Source organism: Dreissena polymorpha, unplaced genomic scaffold (genome assembly GCF_020536995.1).
Source record: "Dreissena polymorpha isolate Duluth1 unplaced genomic scaffold, UMN_Dpol_1.0 chrUn006, whole genome shotgun sequence".
Lineage (NCBI taxonomy): Eukaryota > Metazoa > Mollusca > Bivalvia > Myida > Dreissenidae > Dreissena > Dreissena polymorpha.
The window spans coordinates 733,573-758,151 of NW_026273320.1; the positions used below are offsets into that span (position 1 = coordinate 733,573).

A 24,579-nucleotide genomic window follows, 5' to 3' on the forward strand; every position below is an offset into this window, starting at 1 on the left:
TGGTAGCATATGCAATAGTGTGACAGCCTTAATAATGTGAAGTATTGTGTTTTGGAAGTGCTTACAACCTGTTTCCTGAGTGTAATCCCAAGGACTGTAATCAGAATACAAAGTTCATAATGTATTGCCATTGTATTCTAGTTCCAAATGGTGGTGTAATCTGTGAAAGAGTATGATTAAGGATAACAAGGTGTTATTGTACATGTCATCAGAGTTCCAGATACGGATTAAGTCTTAACGGTATTGTTCTCCCGAATACTATTGTTAAAGGATATTTTACTACTAACTTGTTTCAGCCATAAAGGGTATCTTAGAATATTGAGGGGTATTTTCCATTTCTATAGAAAACTGACATAGTACATGGCGTGTTTAATCTAGAAATATTATTATGTGTTATTAGTAAGTGCGAACAAAATAAATTTTAAATGATGATATTAACAGAATGTCTTAAAAATATTAAACTTACAGTTGTAACGAGTTACTCTTGATTGGGTCTTTTTTTCATATAGTATTCATATAGTACACGAACGTCATTTCACAATTAAACAAAGTTAAGGCACTGCTTGTACGATTCAAAATAAAGTAACACTTCCCGTGGTCTATGAAAGTAAACTATAAACTTCTTCAACAATTAGATTGCTTAAAATTATTTTAACAATTCTAGAAGCATCATAAGATTTATTTCTGATTGCATATTGTTAGTCCCCTACCGGATTCACCGGATGGGACTTATGGCTTATGCTCCGTCTGTCAGTCAGTCAATCAGTCTGTCACACTTTTCTGGATACTGCGATAACTTTTAAAGTTCTTAATATTTTTTCATGAAACTTAAAACATGGATAGATGGCAATATGGACATTATGCACGTCATTTCATTTTGTTCCTACGTCAAACATTCTGGTTGCTATGACAACAAATAAGACTAGAAATACTGCTGAAAATAGTGGTTTTCTGGATCCTGCGATAACTTTTAAAGTTCTTATTATTTTTTCATGAAACTTGAAACATGGATAGATGGCAATATGGACATTATGCACAACATTTCATTTTGTTCCTACATAACAAATTCTGGTTGCTTTGGCAACAAATATATATATAAAAAAATCTGAAAATGGTGGAATTTCTGACAATGGTGGAGCCGGTAGGGGACTTATATTGCTTGGCAATAGTCTTGTTATATACAGAGACTTCCTGCAGGAGCCGCTGTTCGCTTGAAACGTCCCTTTTTCGAACTTAGAACACAATCGGCCACCATTTTGATTACAAGGTTCTTTTGATTGACTTACTTTTGATTCAAAGTTTAACTTTCACTAAACACTCAACTAGATTATTGGTTAAACCGGTTACGCTTTTTAATCAATCACAAATATGTACCAAGATTTGTATTGTGTAATGTTACGTACTGGGCTGATTTTTAAAGCGTTTATCTAATTTTCCAATGCGTAAATACGCAGATATGCATCTTATCTGGAGCTCTGAATGTCATTCTGTCATATATGCGTGTGTCTATTGTGCACATTGTATTTTAGGTGGACATTTTTTCTACCAGTATGCCGGTAAGGCTATCTCTGTGCTTTGCAGGCACTTGTCTAAGTACATGACATCTTCCACAACGCCTACTTGAAAAATGTGTAAATTATCCCTTTGTTAAAAATATAAAAAATGGGGCCGGGTTTCCCCCTATTTTGCCGAATTAGTTCAAAGTCAGTTACATAAATTACTATTTTGGTCCAACAATTGTACCAGGTAAGTGTTCAGGAAAATGATCAAATATGCTGATAAGTGTGTACAATCGTTGCTGATTAATACAAACATAGTTATATATATGAGAATAATAATAACATTTGTTGGATCATACTGCATTTGTATCAGTATTGCCTTGTGGAAATGTTTCATGGATAAATTTGGAAGATGAAATAGCTTAGAGCAGAGCATCATAACAGAAACACTAGCAGTCTTTGTTTATTGTAAATGTTATTGTCCTTTGTAATAATTTTGTGTTAGAATTTCAGAGCGTGGTGCCAGAGGCAATTTGAAGCATTTACTGCAATATTTGCTTAAAAAGTAAATTGTTAACTGGGAAATGTGAGCTACATCATGTGAAAGTGAGCCTATGCTATCAGCCTGAACATGTGCCCAGTCTGTTGAGGAGCTTTTCTGTCTGTTTATGAGATCACTAAACCTTGCGCGACTTTATAGTGAACAAGGTTGCCCCTTACTGCACAAATAAATATGTACCCTGGCCTGGGGTTTGCTGGTTGCCTATGGCTCAAGTCCCATTTTCACATGACGTGGCTCATACATGTAGCAATTTGTTTTAATTTTGGGTACAAGTCATTTTATGTTACTTTGGTTTCATGGTAAATCCTGTTTGATATTAACTGAAACTAAATTTCTTAGATTTTAGGTCAAACAAATAATACTTTGCGAATGTACATGTTATTAAAAACAATAATGGTGTTGCATCGTTTAAGTATTGGATATCACAATCTGAAAAATTAAAGCTTGTCATTTCATTTCTTCAACAATATTCAATTTTAACAAATAAGAAATCATTTGTTTGATGTTAAGTTATTTTTGTGACTGTTCTATAGATGACAGATATTTTGACGACTTTGGTAAGAAATGATTTATCGTAGAAACTATGGTTGAGTAACATTGTAGATATGAAGTAATTGCGATAGGAATAACCAAAGTTTAGATCAGTGTACTGACAATAGATTGTTAAGAAGTTATTAGCTTTGCTCGCAATTAACAAAGCGTCGGCTTGACATTATTACAAGCATTGTTTGAGCTTCGATTAACAGCAAAATGTTACTCATTGCCATGAAGTGGAAATATATTACTTAAAAAGTTATGTTCAAGGAAATGTATTGCAGTTTTATATACCTGTTAATTGATCTTTTTTGTTCATATTTAACACTGCATGCTTTTCTATTGATTTAGTTTAGTTTAATAGAAACAGTTTCTGGAAAAGCATGATGTGCAATTGGGCGATTAATATCATTCATGTTCTGCAAAATAGTTTATTTTCACAATAAGCAACTATAAATATTTGTGCTTTAAGGACAAATTAATGTTTGGATAGCACTCTTAACATTCTTCAGTGATTTGAATATTGGTTTCAAAGTTGATAGTTAATTACAACAGCTGAATAATTAACATTTGTTTGACAAACCTAGAAATTATTTTTGCAGTAAAGTTCTTAACAGTATTACATTACTTTTTTGGGGGGGGTAAAGTATACAAGAATTGTTCTATAGAGCTCTAAGCTGCCTTTTCTTGTTATAATTGTATTTTAAAATAAGCACTTTGATTGACATTGTTAACATTGTGAAAAGCAATTAAACGTCAACTTCAATTAGATTTAGTCGCTACTGGGGTAGAGGTGTGCAAGTTAATTTAGTCTGAACACTGTTTAGATGAAATAATGCAAGATTAATGATGTTATAAATATTCAATATGTGAGTAGAATCTTTTGATAACAATACAGGAGTCACTGAGTAATTGTGCTTGGAATTGATTTGTCACAATTTTATTACATTATTATTTTATGAAATTAATGCATACATCTGTACCTTTTTGGAATTGACTTAAAGTTGATATTTGCAGGTTTGTTGAACCTATCATATGTAAACATATTTTATGTTTTTACCAATTATATGTTTTGTAAAAAAGTTGAATAATACAATTAGCTAATATGAAACATCATTTTGTTTTAATTTATAAGTTCTTAATTTTGTTTTTCATTGATTCTTATAGAACCTCAGACAGATCGAACAGGAATGAGAATTGTAAGTACTGATTACCAGTTTTAGTACGTATATCAATAATATTTAAGGCAAAGTGGTTTCAATGAATTATATATTTTAAGATATGAGTTGGTTCATTGTTTAATTTGACAACACGATCAATGATGTAATACATATTTACATTTTAAGAAAAGTATTGTTTTATTTCTAAAAATTAAAAACCTCTTTGAAAGATTATTTAATGAAAACAGATCACTTTATTTATCATGCTTTAATGTGTCTTTTAGCATTTTTAGTACAAGGAATCATTTGTTTTGACCTTAATGCGTTTATTAGAAGCAGGATTTAATTAATCAATATTTGGCTTTCATTTATTTTTAGAACCGGGACGCTGCTTACTTTGGCGAGTCTGAGCAGAAACTTCCTGACTACCTGACAAGGAGACGCCCAGGTACATACATGAGCCTTGTGGTGGAAAAACTGGGCTTAATGCATGTGCCTAAAGTGTTAGCACAATCTAATAAGGGATGACACTTTCTTTTATGGAATTTTTTTGTTCAAAGTAGGTCAAACATCCAGTGTAGACAAAAAAAGACGTTCCTGGTAAGTCCGTGCGGACTGCACAGGCTAATTTGGGATGACTTTAAATGCACATGCATTAAGCCCAGTTTTCCCAGAACATGTTTAAAATGTTCTCAAACTCAGTCACATAAAATCAGAGTCTCAGTATGCTGGCAAAAATTAAAAGAATTGTAATTTCACTAAAAAAGAATTTTGTTACAAATACAAGCCATAGTCAAATTCCATACAATATTGAAGGTAATTACTTCCCAAGATAGGGTGCCTTCATCCACTGCCACTGCATCATTTATCGAATTCTGTGATGACAACAACAACTTCCATAGAAGTGCTTATGCATATGTCCAGATTTGATGTGGCTGCTTGTGTTGTTCTTTTGTTCAAATGTTTGACTTTTTTAATCAAAGTTTTTCTTAGCATCAAGTGTGTGTATCATCATATTTTATGTAGAATACAAAGTAAACTTGTGATATTTTCAAAAACACCCCAATCTTTTATTCTGTTCTGTTCATGTATATGTTATGTCATTTCTTTCTTATGCCATTCACAAAACACAAAAAGCAGTCCTCTATGTGTATTTGAGCTCACACAGCAGTCATCTATGTGTATTTGAGCTCACAAAGCAGTCCTCTATGTGTATTTGAGCTCACAAAGCAGTCCTCTATGTGTATTTGAGCTCACAAAGCAGTCCTCTATGTGTATTTGAGCTCACAAAGCAGTCCTCTATGTGTATTTAAGCTCACAAAGCAGTCCTCTATGTGTATTTGAGCTCACAAAGCAGTCATCTATGTGTATTTGAGCTCACAAAGCAGTCATCTATGTGTATTTGAGCTCACAAAGCAGTCCTCTATGTGAATTTGAGCTCACAAAGCAGTCCTCTAGGTGTATTTTGAATAGGCTACTTTTAAACAAATATTTCCAAATAGCGGGAAAGTATTTCCCTGATTAGCCAATGCAGACTGCACAGACTGCACAGGCTTATCTGGCATGATACTTTAAGCACATGTAGTAATCCCAGTTTTTTTAGCGCACTGTTTAATTTGTACTTTGACAAGAGTGATCAGTCAATTTTGATATACTTATATTAAACTAATGTATGAAAACATAATTATATACATATATATATATTGATGGACTTTTGCACAATTTCGCAATTTAAACAGGTATACAAGAATATTAATACAATTATGTTTTCTACCTGTGAAGCAATGTGCTAATGCGTATGATTGTATTTCAGACAGACACCCAGGTAGAAACAATCAATTATTACCTAACACAGGGTGTTTTTCAGTATTTAACTCATTTCATGGTGGCAGCTGTTTAATGTGTGTGGCTTTTTGAATTAATTAGGTAACAGTGCCTTTAAATCAGTTTGTTTGTTATTAAATTATATGTTTTAAATTGGACAACAGAAAAAATAGACAGTATGTTTTATGTGATTTTATTAAATCAGTTTGATTCATATTGTTTTGTCCTCATAACTGGAAAAGGTTTGCCTGAGAAAAAAACGTGTACAAAAAAGTCGAAAATAATAACTGTACCAAAAATCAATTACAAAAAGGTGTTGTCATTATTTTGAAAACACCCTGTGTTCCTTCTTTAGATTTTCTGCACTGCAATTTATAGCAATTATTAATGTTATTGTTGGACTAAACATTTGATATTTTTTTGTAAATTAAGTTGATATAGTGAAAGAATGCTCCATGCATTCAGATATGATTCATTGAGAAAATATATTCACTTCTATGAACAGGTTTTATCCTAGTCCATTTCTTCACTATTGTTCATCAAAAACTTAACACTGTCTTTGTTTTAATTGTCATGAATGCAAATTTTGCTAAATAACCATTATTTTCCTAAAAAATATTACTCATTGCAATCTGAGCAAATTATTTACATTTCTTAACAAATATTGATTCCTCATTCACATGTATTTCCACAAAAGATTATATTATTGCACAGCACATGGTAACAGATATTTTTTATATAGAATACATTTTTTCAAGAAATTTGATGGTGTAAATGAAGACAAATTAATTAAAATTTGAAGAAATATGACACAGATTTGGGTTTAAGGCTTTGGGATGTGTAACCGTGCAGGGATAGATTACATGCCACCATATCTCATTAAGCTTTCATGCTTCACCCTCATGAAGTGTAACTCACCTTGCACATACATTTTGTTCATTTTGACCATGTGTAACAGTTTGCCTTGATGTGTTTTAATTACCCATTCATACTGTATTTATATAATACTTAATGGTGTGTTTTCATCTTAACCATTTTGCATGCCATCTTATCTTAACATTTCATGGATCATTTTATTTGAACCATTTTTCATCTTAATATAATGATTTGTTCACAAAATAAGCACACATTGAACTTAGTTAACATTTCCACGAATCTTATAATTACTGAAAGGTTTTGTAGTTGTTTTTAGTTCGTTAGTGTTTATTAGAATGGTTGTAATATTTATTTTAATGTCTTTATATCACTCTCCATTATACAGAAAAAAAGCACCTGCAAATGTGGCATTTAATAATATATTAATAAAACATGCATTGCTTTTCAATCCTTTTGCAGTTGGCAAATTCTACAACACGAATACTACCTACACACATGACTACAATGCACCCGTGGTCCGAAGGGGCAGGCAGACCCTGGAGAACCATAACAAGGAGCCTTTCGAGCCCTTTGCCCCCTGGGGTCAGTACGGGGGTGGGGCCCCACTGACTGACTCAACCGGTCAGCGCAGGACCAGAATTCAGGGAAGCATGGGAACGCTGGGTCGAGAGGTATGTACAACCAATATACTGGCTCTGTGAGAAGGGGTTTTAATGCATGTGCACAAAGTGTCCTCCCAGATTAGCCTGTACAGTCTGCACAGGCTAATCAGGGATTACACTTTCTGCCTAAACTAGATTTTATAAAGAAGAGTCTTCCTTGAAACAAATGAAACAATTAAAGAGGCAAGTGTCATCCCTGATTAGCCTGTGTACAGGCCAATATTGGAGGACACTTTACACACATGCATTAAACCTCTTCAAGGAGTGCGGACCAGATTCTTTGCAGGGATGGAAGTAACCTCAGAGGCTGACTGGCTAATGGCTCCTAAAATTTCTCTTTGGCCTTAGATTGTTGGAAAAGTCACATGACTGCTAAAGTTGAACCAATTAGGGTGGTCAATCATGCCTAAAATATAATGTTAGTTCCTCACCTTGACTAAAGATTGTTTGATAGCATACACAATATCAGATGGTAACACTCTGGACATCAATGAAACTTGAAGGACCATCAAACCTTTTTCTTACTGACATCTTTAAATTATTGAACCAGTAAAATGTAATCCTCATTAACTGGACTTTAGCATAAAAATTAGTTCCTGTCAGTTTACTAAAAGGCCTTTGATTTTGATTGCTGGCTGATTTTTGTATTTTTTAGTAAGTTTGTCATGAGGCAAGTTCTTATTTTTGGCAAGTTCATTGGTTTACACTGACAGTTGTGGTATAAAATCAATCAGAAATACTGATATTTCTTTTTGCAGCTGTCTGATTCAGCCCGTGCCAGACGTGCCCACAAACACGAACTCTTGGACACCATTGGTAATATCCTGTTGATATTATATATATCCCTATGGCATCATTATGTATAGTCATGTGAAATATGACATCTTAATACAAGGTATTATGTAAAATGTGACATCATTATGTATGGTTATAGGAAATGTTACTTTATAATGCAAGGTAATTTGAAATATGACATCATAATGCAGGCCTTTGCATGGTAATGTGAAGTGTGACATTATTAGGTATTGTTATTTGAAATTTGACATCGTTATGTATGGTAATAGGAAATATGACTTAATAATACAAGGTCATGTGAAACTCCACATCATAATAAATGCACGGTAGTGTAAAATGTGACATAAATAATAAGGATATTAATGTGAATTGAGACACCATAATGAATGTTAATATAAAGTGTAATAGCATTATACGTGGTTACATCTGTGTTATAGGTCAGCAGGCTGCATACGAGAGAGCTAGGAAGGAGGCAGAGAAGGCCTATGCCAGACAAGGGGTGAGTGAAACACTGGCACTGTGGCTGACAGGCATGAACATATGTATACTTAGTCAAAGTCTAGCAGAGAAAACTTATTCCAAAAAAGACATTAATCAAATACTGGCACTGAAAAAAAGCCCTTCTGGCTTCACAAAATCCGCAAAAATAATTTATAAACAAAATTGTACTTTTTAAAACACACACCATAACACAGAAACATGATAAATGATCTCTCGTTTTTTGTAAGGTGGGATCTATTTCTGTTTGTTTTCTTCCAGTTTGTGGAGGTAGCAGATGTGATGAGGCAACAGAAGGTGGGATACCCAAAGTACAAGCCGTCTGGACTGATAGGGAACCACCACCTGCCACACGCCATGTCCAACCCAGTATGTAACGTAACTACTTTATGTTTTGTGTGATAATGAAAATTATCGGTTTACTTTGAGCAGTATATCAAAGTTTACCTCATTTTATGACATTGTCAAAATTAAAAAGGCTTAAAATGGATTTGTTATGCTATGTTTGTTCAGTGGATGTCTGTGCATGTGTTGGATTAAAGGCACAGTTGATACCCAACTCGGGTCTTTTTTATATATTAAAATTGTGTTTAATGATGGTTATTTTTAGTATATAATGAAACTTTGTTTGTGTTGAAACTAACACCTGTTGTACAGGTGCAATCTAAGGATGAAACATTAACAACTATTTGTGAAAGATTGATGCTCTAGAATCTTGCTTTACTTTAATACCTTGTATTTATTAAAAAAAATCAGTCTTTTTATAATTATGTAAGACATATGCGAGCTGTTTTCAGTATGAGAGATCAACGGTGTCCGAGCAGCGTGAGTACCATGACTACTTGGCCAATCAGATCGAGGAGCGCAACAGGAACACCAGGCTGGGACAGCTGGAGGAGAAACGTCAGGCCAGGGAGGTATGTACACCCAACTGCATATAATTCTCACCCAACTGCATAAAAACCACACCTTCCCTTATATGAAGACCATCCATCAACATATGCCCACCCACAGGAATGTGAAACCCATCAAACCATATAAGTACCCCACCCACCGAAATACATACCTCATCCACCCACATGTTAATCTCACTCACATATGAAAAAAAAACAACCACATATGAACACCATCCATCAATATATGTGCCCCATCCACCCACATATGAACCCCAGTCATCTAAATATGATTAACACACATGAACATATGGCCTTCACCCACCCATATATGAACACCATCATGATCCATCAACATATGAACTACGCACACCAACACACTCTACCCATAAATAAACAAATCCCACCTACAAACAAATCCACCCACCCAACTATTAACCTCATCCAGATTCATAGGACCCCCCCCCCCCATAAACACTATTATTCAATTATCTTATATTTCGGAATGTGTTTCTTTAGGGTTATTAGCTGAGCATAGTCACGGTACGTAATGCACACCGATTTTCTTCCTTAGTTATTAAAGATAACTGGATAAAAAGTTTTTGTTACAGATCTTAGGTCAGAGGTTGTATGCATGTTTGAGAGGGGATGGCATTGCCAGCATATGTCTTCTGAAGGGGACTTATAGTTCTATAGCAATTAACTGTACAATTTTTATTTATACATAAGCAAAGGTCAAAGAAAATGGTTTGGGATTTCCCTCAATAATAATTGTTTTCTTCTTTTTCCAGCACTTCAAAACTCAGGACGCCTTCTTTGGCCGGCGTGGGGGTGGTAACAGGAAGGGCGAGGATCTGAGGAAGTACAACCTTGACAAGGCCATCCATGACCCCCAATCCACGGTAAGCTGGGCTTAGAGACGTCAATGTTTTTCATTCCCGATTTACATATTTGTGCCTCTAAGCTGTGTTTAGAGACACAGAGCAACATGTCCAGGATTTTTGTTGTGTAAGGATTTGCAAATATTGCTGGAAAGCATAGCGAAGCCTTATAAGGCTTGAATCTAAAATGTTGTTTAAATAAAATATCTTCTAGTTGTCGTTGCTTGGTTACCATTTAAAAATGAATGAAAGGGTGTGGAAAGTATTCACTTCTTTTTTATTTTAACTTTTTAAATAGTGTTGAAATAAAGAACATTTTATTTTAATTGCAATAATTTTGTTATTACTGCAAAGTTTATATCCTTTTTTCAAAGACTGAAACAGTATTTATTCACTTTGGTAGTTTTAAAAGTACTTGATTGTACATTTGCAGCTAGGGGAGCCTATTGAAGACCGTTACTATTACCATCCACATTATATGCGTATAATTTAAAAACATGAGGTGACAAAATATTAGATAGCTGGACATACCAATATTTCACTTCTCAAACAATTTCTGTTAGACACATAGATGAGAGCTTATTTAATCAAGATTTATGTTCATGTAGTATATACTCATAAAATTGGCACATTTAGTGCTAGTTCTAAGTTACTTACATAGAAATCATGTTTACTTTTTTGCGCTATGCAGTAGCATCTAACTAAACAATTCAGCTTTTCTGATATACAACTAATTGCAAAACGTTTCTCAGTTATTTTATTTTGAAATATTATGTTATGTTTTTGCTAAGCATGCTTTCTAATAATTAATATAAAACCTCCATACACAGTTCATTAATTCAACTTTGGTTATTTTATCAGTTAGGTTTAATGTATGGTAAATTAGATAAAATTGTTTAGTCTTTAATTCATACATAAAAGTTTCTCAACAAGTTTCCTGTGTAATTGTTTTAGGGCCGACCTGGGAATGAGCTTAGTCTGTTATAAGACAGGTAGTGAGGCATTTCCTCTTAAGCACAAATGCGGAATTCATTTGCCACAATTTGTCCTTTTTCAGATTTCCTTTGTTGTTTCACAGAGTCAGTCTTAAAACAAAACTCGCCTAACCTTTACCTTTACAACTTGCACATTTCTATGCCCTATGGTTTAATATTGTCATTTGAATGTTGTCATCCATTTTAACAGCAGTGTCATGGTTGTTATAAAAAAAATATTATTGTCGTCATCAGATATCTCTATTTTAACCAGGTTTTCCGAAGGTTATTAGATTAGCGAATGTCGGCGGGGGGGCGGGCTGGCGGGCTGGCGGGCAGGCAGAACAAGCTTGTCCAGGCCATAACTTTGTCGTTCATTGTCAGATTTTAAAATCATTTGGCACATTGGTTCATTATCATTAGACGGTGAGTCGGGCGAAAGAATTACGTCGATATCTACAAGGTCAAGGTCACAATTTGAGTTTGAAGGTCAAAAAATGGCCATAAATGAGCTTGTCCGGGCCATAACTTTGTCGTTAATTGTCAAATTTTCAAATCAATTGGCACATTTGTTCACCATCATTAGACGGTGTGTCGCGCGAAAGAATTACGTCAATGTCTCCAAGGTCAAGGTCACAATTTGAGTTTGAAGGTCAAAAATGGCCATAAATGAGCTTGTCCGGGCCATTTCTTTGTGATTCATTGTGAGATTTTAAAATTATTTGGCACATTTGTTCACCATCATTAGATGGTGTGTCGCGCGAAAGAATCACGTCGATATCTCCATGGTCAAGGTCACAATTTTAGTTTGAAGGTCAAAAATGGCCATAAATGAGCTTGTCTGGACCCTTTCTATGTCATTCATTGTGACATTTTAAAATCAATCGACACATTTGTTCACCATTATTGGATGGTGTGTCGCGCAAAAGAATTACGTCAATATCTCCAAGGTCAAGGACGCCGCAACTAAAAATAGATTTTGAAACAACTATGTAACTATGAACATTCAGTAACAATGCACATTTTGATTTTGAGTTGTCTCTCTTTATCAGACTTTCTATGCTCCCGGTAGGGTGGCATATAGCAGTTGAACTGTCTGTCAGTATGTTAGTATGTGTGTATGTCAGTCTGTCCAAAAAAACACTTTAATGTTGGCCATTACTTTGCATTATTGAAGATAGAAACTTGATATTTGGCATGCATGTGTATCTCATGAAGCTGCACATTTTGAGTGGTGGATGTTCAAGGTCAAGGTCATCCTTAAAGGTCAAAGGTCAAAACAAAAAAAAAAAAAAAAAATTTCAAAGTGGCGCAATAGGGGGCATTGTGTTTCTGACAAACACATTTCTTTTTTTTTTCTTATAGAAATCAAGGTCAATTTTACACAATACACATTTTGAATTGTCTCCCTTTATCAGACTTTTTTAACTGAAAACCTGGTTTTGTGACAATTTTGACCCTTGTTTGCATTGTTGTCTTTCCATAAAAATAACCACACATCATGCTATCACACTGTTTTCCTTTCCCAGTTATGTGAATACTTTGTGTTTGTATTACCATTTGTATTGTTCTCATAAACATAATTCATATCAATCCTGGTTTTATGGTCTTATAATGAAAAGGTTTGGTCTTGGTTGTATGATATTTTTATGTTTTCTCAAAGCTGTCTTGGGGTGTTCTCTAATTTTGGGCTCTAAATTATTCTTTTTTTTCATTATCAGCACATAGTCAAGTAATACAGTCCAACCTGCCAATAACGACCACTCGAGGGATTTGGTCGTTGTGGTCTTTGTTCACAGGTGGTCTTTATTCGCAGGGTCGATTGAAACTTTGCAAAATATGCTAGTAGGCTTTTAACAGGTACCGTATGATGTATGTGCTCTATTGTTTAAATGTGTGAATACTAAAGCATGTATAATGTAAAAAAGGATTGAAATCACAGTTGTGTTTTATATTTACATGTATTATTTCAATTTCCAAACATAAACTAACAAACGAACTAACGCTTGGATGCCATTATGGTAAACTTAAACTGACAATTTACTTATCTATCATCTATGCGCGTCGTATCACAGAGAAATTTAAGAAAGGAATAAATTTAAATTGCATGTGTACAATTTCCATCGTAATTGTAAAGAAACCGTAAATTTCCTTTATAAGTTGATATAAGCCCCAAACGTTTGCTATTTTCGGCAATTAGTATATAAATAATCGCGAGCCAATAAAATAAAACAGGCAACTTCTTACACCTTCGTCAAACTGCCATATGCATAAAAGAAGCAGGTGACTACCAATTAGCAATGTGTGTTAAATAAACAAAAAAAAACAGCTATCGAGTAAACTGTCACTTGCCAATATCTCCATAGCGACCGACCAGTGCACTGGTAAGATGTTTATCATGTGACTATCACAGCATTATGGCGGTCATTGTTTTATTGACAGTTGTGAAATCGTTAATTGTTATGATTGAAGTGGTCGTTGTAAGCCTCTTTCAAGGAATACAAGATTTTTTATTTTGCAAACCGATGACAACGTACAAAGTTTAATAGAAAATCCTTCAAAAAATATATTGTCATTGTATTAATAAGTTAGTGTATGCTGTTTTGTCAAATCTAAATTATTCGTTATGAAACGTTATATTATGATAATTAAAACGATTTTGTTAGTCACTCGACTTTTGGGAATGTAAAATGGTGGTCGCTGGTCATTGACGTGGTCATTGTTAGCTATCAAATTCGACTTTGGGAATGTAAAATTGCGGTCGCTGGTCGTTGTTGGCAGGTGGGCGTTATTCGCAGGTACAGAATATAGTGAAATCCTTCCGGGGGAAATCAATGTGGTCGTTATTGACAACTGGTCGCTATTCACAGGCGGTCGCTCAGGCAGGTTGGACTGTATTTATATTATTCTTGTATTTGTATTTGGTTGTCTTATGTGTTATGAAATTGTCTTGTTATTTGGGATGTTTTCTTGGCATATTTAAGTCATCTTGATGCAATGAGAGCTCATGTTTGCATTCCAGTTAGAAAAGCACCATTTTGACCCAGGAAACATATTTACTTGTTTACATTTGTCTTAAATTACAAACTTGCAAATAACAACTTGCAAAACTTAATATTGCAATTTCAATTTCCCATTTTCCCAAATATTGACACATCAGTTTTTTGATGAAGCTGTAAAATAACATTTAGATGTTATTGGTTACAATAGTGTAAAGTGTAGTGTTTGTCAAGAACTAACATTAAGTTTAATTCAGTTTTAGAAAAGTATTGAGAATATTTAGTTATGTTAGCCTGGTTGAATCCTGGAAACCAATACTTATTCATAGATACAATTATATTTATTGTATATTAGTCTTTTGATGTGTCAGATTTTTGGGTAACCAAAATGAATTTAATATGTACAGAATGAAGTCTTTTTTCTTTCGATTTAGAGTTTTTTTTTGCTCATAAAATGAAAACTCTTGGGTCTGTGTTCTTTAAACTTCACATGTGCATGCATCTCATTGAGATCTACAATCAAACATGGTTTGAGGTCTTTAGGTCAAAGGTCAAGGTCACTGTGACATTTACATTCAAAATATAACCTTGTTTCTAAAATAGCTGCCATGCTGCTTCAAAGCGCAGTAGGGGGCATTGTGTTTCACAAACACAGCTCTTGTTAAAATTGTTATGTCATGTATGTAAGGAATTTCTTTACACTTTCCATATGGAGCTTAGTGAATAGAGGCCCACAAGTTACTATCTTTCTTAGATGATCATTTCCTTTAGAAAATTGTGCACGTTATGTTTGAATCTAACGTTTCATACAAAAGTCATGAATACACTCAACTTTTATTATTGTTCTCAAATGCCTCCCTCCATAGAGTCAGTATTATAACAAGATGCGTATGGACGATGAACCGCTAGATATTCTTGAGCGCTTTAAACCCCGAATAACAGTAAACAGTACCCATCGAAACCTGTATGAATTCCCAGAAGGCAATGTCAAGGTATTTTGGCGTGAGCTAGACTGTCGTAGATCATATTTATGTTTTGATTAGGGTTTTTCACTTGTGTTCCAGTTATTTAATCCGTAAAAAATGTTTTGTCGTGCAAAAATGGGTAATGAGTTGAACAGAATGATGGTCAATTAATACAATTTTGTTTTCAGAATAACAGTTTGTTCATAGATTTTTGAAAGTCTTCCAAATGTAAGGCTCGCTTTTTGGGGAATTTTAACCTTACTCATACTTTGTGTCATAATATTAAAGCAACTTAATATGGACTTGGGTGTGTGACCCTTCAAAATTAATAAAAGCTATTGTGTTTTGATAGCAACATAATTATAGTCAATTTAATAACATGTTGAAAATTAAACCATTTTTAACTGCTTATAAAAGCTTTTTGTTGCAATAATATTTCTTGCTTCATTAAACAAATTGTTTTTTGTGTTTGATACTTTTTACAAATGATTTATCTTAATAAATACATAGTGTCTTTGATATAACGTCAGCAGACTAAGACTCAAACAACATGCTTTCTTTTGTAGATTATACAGTAAAGCATAATAGAGATTAATGACTTAATTCAAGCTTAACAATAAATAAATAATTTATTTGCTTGAACATTTAAAAATAATTGTAAGTCAAACTGATATTTTTATGTCTTATATATTTGCTAGTATTAATGTATAACCTCATACCCAATATTACAGGCTGATAGATTGTTTTACTGAGGTAAATTCCAGGCCGTAGACAACAGTGTGTGCGCTGGTGTGACTTAAAAGCCACAATACCCTTCCAATAAACCCTCTAAAGTTTGTCACAATTTGTAAACCTGTTGCTTAGACCGTTTTAACCCTTTAGCGCTTATATACACATTGAAACATTTTCATAGTCCCTTGAAAATCAAATTACATTGAAGACTTTTCTAACTAGATTCAATTTTTTAAAGGCTCCATTTCCAACCCTTAGCCTTCGAGTTGATTGCAGGCTGTTCTGGCTTTGTGGTGGTTGCAAAAGCCATTTTCAGTTTGCTCCTGAGCGGGAAAGGGTTCTTTCAAAATGTAACTGTGGCTTAGGAGTCGTAAATTGCTGATGAGAACATCTTGACACGGCTTCCAGCTTCCTTTAGGCTAGCTTAGTCAATCATTATTTTGATTGATTTATTCCGTTATTTGTCAGTTAGCAATTATTCTTTGTTCTTTGTGCTGTTTGAAAAGTATGGCCGCTTGCATCATGAAAATTTAGTTGCTATTAATGTTGAAAATGTCCTCTTTGAAAATACGTTGTTTTAGTTTAAATTAGTTGATTGCTTATCAATAGAATATGAATATTCATGGAAAAATCACTTTATTTCACATTGTAGCGAATAGATGCTAGAAATTATATGGGAGAAATATATTAAAGGTAATTTTATAGTCCACACAATTCTTACTGAACATATACCTGTTACTGACATCCCACAACCTTCTTAATATTAACACTTTTTCTTGTTCCTCAATTTTCCAATATTTTTTTTCTGGTTTCATTGATAAAGAGATCTTTGTAATATGGCTGTTATGTATTTTTTAGCATACATGACACACATTTTAGATTGACTGGAGGACTATCTTTTTGATTTAAAGTATATTTATTGGTTGGGGTTAATGCTGTCTTGATCTTCAAGGATGATATACCGGTAAATTTAATTTTGAATTTGTTTATTCAAACAAGTTATTTTTAGCTCCACTGGCCAGAGGCCAGCGGGGCTTATGTCATGGTCCTGTGTCCGTCGTGCGTGCGTCCGTGCGTTAACTTTTTCTTTTAACATCTTCTTCTCCTAAACAACTGGTCCAATTCTGATGAAATTTCTCAGGAATGTTCATGTGGTGAACCTCTTTAAAATTTGTTCAAATTATGCCCCTGGGGTCAAATTTGACCCTGCCCCAGGGGGTCAAAAAATTGAAAATTTGCTTATATGAGGCCATTTTGTGCAAACTTTATAAATCTTCTTGTCCATAACGATTGGGCCTAGGGCTACCAAATTTAGAATGTAGTGACATCTTATAGTCCTTTACCAAGTTTGTTCAAATTATGCCCCTTGGGTCAAATTTGACCCTGCCCCGAGGGGTCAAAAAATTGAAAATTTGCTTATATAAGGCCTTTTTTGTGCAAACTTTAAAAATCTTCTTGTCCATAACCATTGGGCCTAGGGCTACCAAATTTGCTATGTAGTGACATCTTATAGTCCTCTACCAAGTTTGTTCAGATTATGCCCCTGGGGTCAAATTTGACCCTGTCCCGGGGGGTTAAAAAATTGAAAATTTGCTTATATAAGGCCTATTTTGTGCAAACTTTAAAAATCTTCTTGTCCATAACCATTGGGCGTAGGGCTACCAAATATGCTATGTAGTGACATCTTATAGTCCTCTACCAAGTTTTTTCAAATTATGCCCCTGGGGTCAAAGTTGACCCTGCCCCGGGGGGTTAAAAATTTGAAAATTTGCTTATATAAGGCCTTTTTTGTGCAAACTTTAAAAATCTTCTTGTCCATAACCATTGGGCCTAGGGCTACCAAATTTGCTATGTAGTGACATCTTATAGTCCTCTACCAGTTTGTTCAAATTATGCCCCTGGGGTCAAATTTGACCCTGTCCCGGGGGGTCAAAAAATTGAAATTTGCTTATATAAGGCCTATTTTGTGAAAACTTTAAAAATCTAACTGTCCATAACCATCAGGCCAAGGGCTACCAAATTTGGTATGTAGTGACATCTTATAGTCCTCTACCAAGTTTGTTCAAATTATGCCCCTGGGGTCAAATTTGACCCTGCCTCGGGGGGTCAAAAATTGAAAATTTGCTTATGTAAGGCCTATTTTGTGAAAACTTTAAAAATCATTACGTCCATAACCATTGGGCCTAGGGCTACCAAATTATGTATGAAGTGACATCTAATAGTCCTCTACCAAGTTTGTTCAAATTATGCCCCTTGGGTCAAATTTGACCCTGCCCTGGGGGGTCAAAAATTCGAAAATTTGCTTATATAAGGCCTATTTTGTGTAAACTTTAAAAATCTTCTTTTCCATAACTGTATGGCATAGGGCTACCAAATTTGGTATGTAATGACATCTTATAGTCCTCTACCAAGTTTGTTCAAATTAAGCCCCTGGGATCAAATTTGACCGTTCCCCAGGGGTCACAAAATTTAACATATGCTTATATTGGGCCCATTTTGTGCAAACTGTAAAAATCTTCTTGTCCATAACCATTAGGCCTATTTCTACCAAATTCGGTAGGTAGTTGCATATAATAGTTCTTTACTTAGTTTGTTCAAATTATGCCCCTGGGAACAAATTTGACCTTGCCCCAGGGGTCACAAAAATGAACATATGTTTAAATAAGGCCTATTGTGTGCAAACTTTAAAATCTTCTTGTTCTTAATTATAGAGCCTAGGGCTACTTAATTTGGTATGTAGTGATATCTAATAGTCCTCTACCAAATTTGTTCAAATTATTCCCCTGGGCTCAAATTTGACCCGGCCCAGGAGGTCACAAAACTGAACATATGACGTTTACCAATGGAGATTACTGCGGCCGTTTGGCTGTGACCAACAACATCAACATCTTGTAAACATGAGATAAAACCCTGTCATTTAGTGCCATTTTAGGTCAGATGGTGACTGCTTACAAAGGCATTGAAGTAAGAACATGTGTTATGAATGTTGTTCTTACAAACTGAAAAAAGTCGGGTTTTATTTAAATATGTCGAAAGTGACCATATATCCGGATGAAAATATTTTGGATGACATGTTAATTTCATGTCTTTTTTGTAGTGTTTAAACCAGTTTAATAATATATTATTGATTTTAAAAACACAACTTCCATGAACATAATTATTTCAAGAAAAGTCAATATATGATACTGCACGGTAAACTCAAACTTCGTATCCAAGAGAAGGTGTTGAAATTAATGAAGTGCAATGTTCTTTACTATCGTTTATGCTGCTTTTTAATTACTAATGATTCATTGTTACATTTGTGAATCGTGACTCATGAATTGTGGATATGATTGTCAATTGCTCAATAATCCATATATATTTCTGACCATTTTATAATTTTCTTAATATAAGTTATGAAATGATCTTAGAAGTCAAATGTATTACTTAATTAAATACATTTATAAATATAAAGAAATAATCTTTAGATTATCATAATATTCTCAGGTCTGTTGGTCTTAGGGATGTGTGGGTTGATGAGCAATTTCTCCTTTTATCACAATTATTTCTACTCTACCTGATCATTTCCTTCATATTCCATTTTAATTTAATTGACGTCTGCAACCTCTTTCAAATTGGGAAAGTCCAAAATGTGCCGTTTGGTAAAGGGTTAAGGCATTTTGATTCCTATGGGTCTTGTGAATCTGTTTCAAATCAAATGCGTAGATTTGATCTTCAGCATCTAAACATATGTGAAATAGAAAGAACGACAATATCTTTTGGAGAGATAAATGTACCTACGTTATAAGCAAAGGACCTGTGCAACAATTCCCAGGCTTTTAAGTCTGTTTAGTTAACACGGTAGTAACTTTTTTCATATATAAAAATGCTCACCCTTCCAACTTTAAACCCCCAGTGGGACGAGGGATAGAAAGAGAAAGTCACATGCTTAAGTACATTTCAACCCATGCGCATTGCACGTTTTTTTGGCAAAGAAAAAACAGTGGAGCGATACAAGGCCATCATGGCCCTCTTGTTTGTTTTGGTCTTATTTAAATGATGCAGAAAAATCAGGGAGAAATGATAAAATACTCAATTCAAAATGATTACTAGCATTTCTATGTTTCTGACTGGCTGTAGAGAAAATTGAAATCACGAGTTTGAGTTTCGTTTGATGCTCAAAACTTCAAAAAGATTTCAGTACCTGTATTGAATAATATTTATTATTATTGACACAACTATAAACTACAAGATTTTATGTGCTGGACCAAAAGTAGGAGATTCTTTAGTTCCTATCTGTTCTGTCTCAACTAGTTTTCTGTCGTTTTTAGCGGATAGACCTCAGGAATTACATGGGAACTTTAGGAGGTATAGACATTATAACTTGTAAAGGCCAGAAGCTTTCTCTGTATTTTGCTGCCAATTTTATTAAACCTTTCATTGAAACAGCAGAGTGTACATGAGCTAGTTTTATATCTTTTAACATGAGCTAGTTTTATATATTTTTACATGAGCTAGTTTTATATCTTTTTACATGAGCTTGTTTTATATCTTTTTGTAAATTCTCCTTTTATTTTCATGATGTCAAATCACATGTCCTTGTTAAATCAATTGTGGAACTTGTCAAACATACTGTTTATTAAGTCTTTTGAAATGACTGCTTTAAACATTTAAGATAGTTACCGGTATATAAAAAAACATGTACCATTTCCATGAACATAATACTTTTCTTGGTATAGTTATTCTTGTAGAGCTAGAATAGAAGTTATAAAATAATGTTTTCTTTGTGTTTTTTGATCCTTTGAAGATATTTCTACATATATTTTTTGCATAGTTGTAGACTGCATTGTTCAGTTTTTATCCCCAAGCCATCAGCGGAGGGATAATGTTTTGGCGTTGTCCTTCCGTCCGTCTTTCCGTCCGTCCAGAATCTTGGAAGTGCTTTGACGGATTTCATTGAAACTTAGTATGAGTATATATATGGATACTAGGATAATGCAGGCCAAATGGCATTGTACACCATCTGTTAATAATGGAGTTATGGCCCTTTGTATCTTGAAAAAAATGCTTTTTTAAGTGTCAAATATAACACTTTTGTGTCCAGAAGCATATTGGTGGGGGATATCAGTTCAAAGATTTTGCTTGTATTGTATTATAAGTACCGGTGCTGTAAAATAGTATGAAATTATTGGAAGTTGTCACTATGTATGTGCACATTTCTTTTTTTTGTATATTATTTTTCAAGATTATTGTTCTATGTTATAGATCTAATAATGATGTGTTTGTTCTGTATGGAATCTACATGATATTTTATTAATTATTCAACACCTGTAATTATTAGTTCCAAAATTTAAATATTTGCATAAAGAAATTATTCCTATACATAAAAATAAACTTCTAATTAGCTTCTTTAAGTAGAAGGTAATTCAAGAAGAGTGTAATTATAAATTTTTGCATTTTTTAACAAAAACTAGAATTAATTGTTTGTTTAATTGTTGTTTTTTTTCAACATTTCAGTCTAACTACACGGGAGGAGCGCCATATGCTGAATTTACAGAATAGAAACAGAGAACCTGTAGCAATAGAGTTGAACATTCCCCTACCACTTCTTCATAATGGGGTATATCTTACCCCACCCACAGAATATTGTATTGGAGTGAACAGAATCATATTTTGTACTGATCAAATATATGTTAGCAAATTGTGATTTTTTTTTGTATAGTTACCATATCATTTTATACAGATAATTATTTATATTGTTAAAGCCTTTAATGTTTTAATAAATCATTATGCCTGTGATTTTATATTTAGAAATGCACATACATCTTTTTAGATAGTTACTAAAACTATTTTCATGTACATGTAGTTAGTAGATTTGATGGTGGTTTTGTTATTTTTTGAGCAGCAGTTCATATGTATGTTGATACAAATAAAACTTTGATTTCAATGAAATGCATTTTGGAAAAAATATTTTTCTGTAATGAACATCTTAACAATCAATATTTAAAAAAATGAAACAATGGAACCGAAATTAGAATGGTTCGAAGGACTTTCATTTACACCAATTAACAAAACTTATAACAGCTTTTCAACAACATTAACATTTATTTATTAATCCTGGAAACTGAAATATATTTCAGGGTCTGATTTTAGTTCATAAATAATTGTAATATTTTCTAGCATCTCATTTTAAGCACAAAGTACTCCAATTGTGCAGTTACCTGTCGGTGTAGTACACAATAATTAACTTGTAGGAAAAGCAAATCAGATGTTTGAATGTTTTGAAATGCACATTGTCATTATAAATATATGTATATTTTTCGTTTTGCCTGAGTGCTTTAGAAAAATCATAAGCTTGTACATGCATTACATTTACATTTTTATCTGATTCCTAGATTTAAATATGATTATGTTTGATTGAAATTGTGTCGTATTGACTCTAGGATTAACATTTGTGAACAAGAAGCCTATATTGAACAAGAAGCTCTGCATTCTATACAAAGTGACTTTGCTGTCCAGCGGTCAAACTTATCGAAGTGTTTGCACTGAACTCTAAAATCTAAACCCCTTATGGTTTAGTGTTAAAACTTTGGTGAATTTTGATATTGTTTGAAACTGTTCTCAGAAGTTGACATAAATGGGGTTGTGTTTTGTTGTTGACTTGTGAATCTGTTCATCTACTGCCAAAATATGCCACAACATCACCACATAATGATGTTGCAAATCAATGACCACATGTAAAGCTATCATCTCTTTCGGATTTATTTTAGTTTCTTATGACAGTTTTGCATTCTATGATTAAATGTGGACTTCACCATCAATGTCCCTAGCAAATATCACATTGATTTCCACAAGAGATCTTACACTGGCAAAATGATGTTACAGTTCATTTAGAAGTAAAGTGTTTTACACTGAAGGACCAAAGTTTCAAAAAATGAAGGCAAACAAATATTATCATTTGCCTTCTAGATATTTGTATTTTGTCGGAACGTACATGTGTACTTACAAAGTCAGAGTGGATGTGTTGATTGAAATTGTATGTTAATGCAGACTTTATATTGTCTATTTACCAGTATTTTATTATTACTATTAAGATTATTGACACTATATATGTGTACAAAAATTTGTGATATCAACAATATTATCTTCAAAATCCATATTTTATGTTGTTTTGTGATTTTGTTAAAAAACAGACTGTGATAATAATTGTCCATGTTTTTATTTACATTTTTTTATTTGGGATATCGGGGCACATTTTGTTTAATTGATGATTTCTTAACTGTTGTTTGTCTTTGTGTTGTGAATAATTTTCTTTAAGAATCACATTTAAGTACATATCATTTAAATTTCAAAATATTTATTGTAATACATGTACTTTAGGACTTTTTTTTGGTAGTGTTTTTTTTTTTGGTAATATTTTACCACATATCTTAAGTTTAATTTAAACCATACATGTGTATTTATTCCATTAATCTATTAAGAATCATTTTGAGAAATCAATTTGCAAATCAGTTAAAAGCTTTAGTGATATCAAAGTTGTAGAAGTGTCGTAACATTTAAATTGTCCACTTATGTATCATCACATATTTATCTAATGAAATTGGCATCGTTAAATACCCGTATGATATTCTTACAGTAAAATGGAAAAGGAGGATGCGTTGGGCTTTAAAAACTGAATTAAATAAAAATTATATTCCAATATTGTAAATTCAAAAAATGAAATTATATTTGCCTTTTTGAAAATGCAAATGCAAGTAAATGCATGATTCACAAATGTCTTGTCACTTTGCTCAATAAATATTCTGTATTGCTGTTCATGCATAAATGTAGTACCTACACATGTTCAAACATTTTTTCGAATAAATGTATTTGTTCTATAAATGTATGTTTTTTTTTATTATCTGCCCATTACTTAAATTCCTCTGTATTAGAAGGGTTTTGTGCTGGGAAGAAATATAATTGATGCGATGTTTGGTCTATCACATAATTCTCTATAGTATTGCATGTAATAAACTTGTCAAATTTTAAGAAACTACAGCTCACACTAAAATGTATTTGTGTTGGGTTGATATGAGGCATAACAAGTCTTTCCCCAATGTATAGACGTATTAGATAACTCATATTCACATGTATATTTATAAAGTAACATTAATATATTGATTAAATTAATAAAATTATTAAACTATAGTAAAAAATTATTTTTGATACACGCCCAGAGAGTTCTTACTTTTGCTTGAAAAAAATTGCATACTTAAGACCTACAAAACTTCAGAATAGTTATGAATAATGGGCTTGTAGCTTAAAACTTTTCAGAATAAATATGAATAATGGGCTTGTAACTTAAGACTTAAAAAAACTTCAGAAGTTATGAATAATGGGCTTGTATGTATACTTAATGTATCAGACCGAGTACGAATTTCATTCATTAAGATATACTACTACTAACTTAATATAGTAGTAATAGTACTATATAATTATGCTAAATAGTAATAGCATTCCTGCCAACTTTTTTATTACCCATTTATATTTAATACATTTAGCGTTAATATGACAGGTTTGTTCAGCAGTCATAGTATTATCATATTTTTTTAAATACCGTAAGTCATTTGTATGTCCTTTTAAAATACTAAATTCTTAGGCAATGGTTGCATGTGTTTGGTATGCATACAAATTAGCCAGTTTGTAATTCCAATTCACTTTCATACATCCATATCGCCTCATACTTTGGCATTAAATGAAGTCACAA

At 33.2% G+C, this 24,579-nt stretch overlaps 1 protein-coding gene across 42 annotated transcripts in view; it reads left to right on the forward strand.

Annotated features, from left to right (window-relative positions):
• The window catches only part of LOC127863352 (uncharacterized), a 95,360-nt gene extending 73,668 nt beyond the window's left edge, over nt 1–21,692 (forward strand). For 33 of the 42 annotated variants that reach the window (XM_052402780.1, XM_052402789.1, XM_052402807.1 and 30 more), the window contains 11 exons: nt 3,763–3,794; nt 4,134–4,203; nt 6,915–7,126; nt 7,876–7,933; nt 8,350–8,411; nt 8,672–8,779; nt 9,208–9,327; nt 10,095–10,205; nt 15,024–15,149; nt 20,165–20,201; nt 21,351–21,692. In XM_052402780.1, the coding sequence (XP_052258740.1) occupies nt 3,763–3,794; nt 4,134–4,203; nt 6,915–7,126; nt 7,876–7,933; nt 8,350–8,411; nt 8,672–8,779; nt 9,208–9,327; nt 10,095–10,205; nt 15,024–15,149; nt 20,165–20,201; nt 21,351–21,355 (941 nt within the window). In that variant the 3' untranslated portion in view covers nt 21,356–21,692. Of the gene's footprint in view, nt 1–1,529; nt 1,557–2,594; nt 2,619–3,762; nt 3,795–4,133; nt 4,204–6,914; nt 7,127–7,875; nt 7,934–8,349; nt 8,412–8,671; nt 8,780–9,207; nt 9,328–10,094; nt 10,206–10,617; nt 10,687–11,138; nt 11,177–15,023; nt 15,150–15,853; nt 15,876–20,164; nt 20,202–21,350 lie in introns of all 42 variants that reach the window. The other 9 variants (XM_052402782.1, XM_052402783.1, XM_052402781.1 and 6 more) reach the window with 9 other exon arrangements.
• The last annotated feature ends 2,887 nt before the right edge of the window (nt 21,693–24,579 follow it).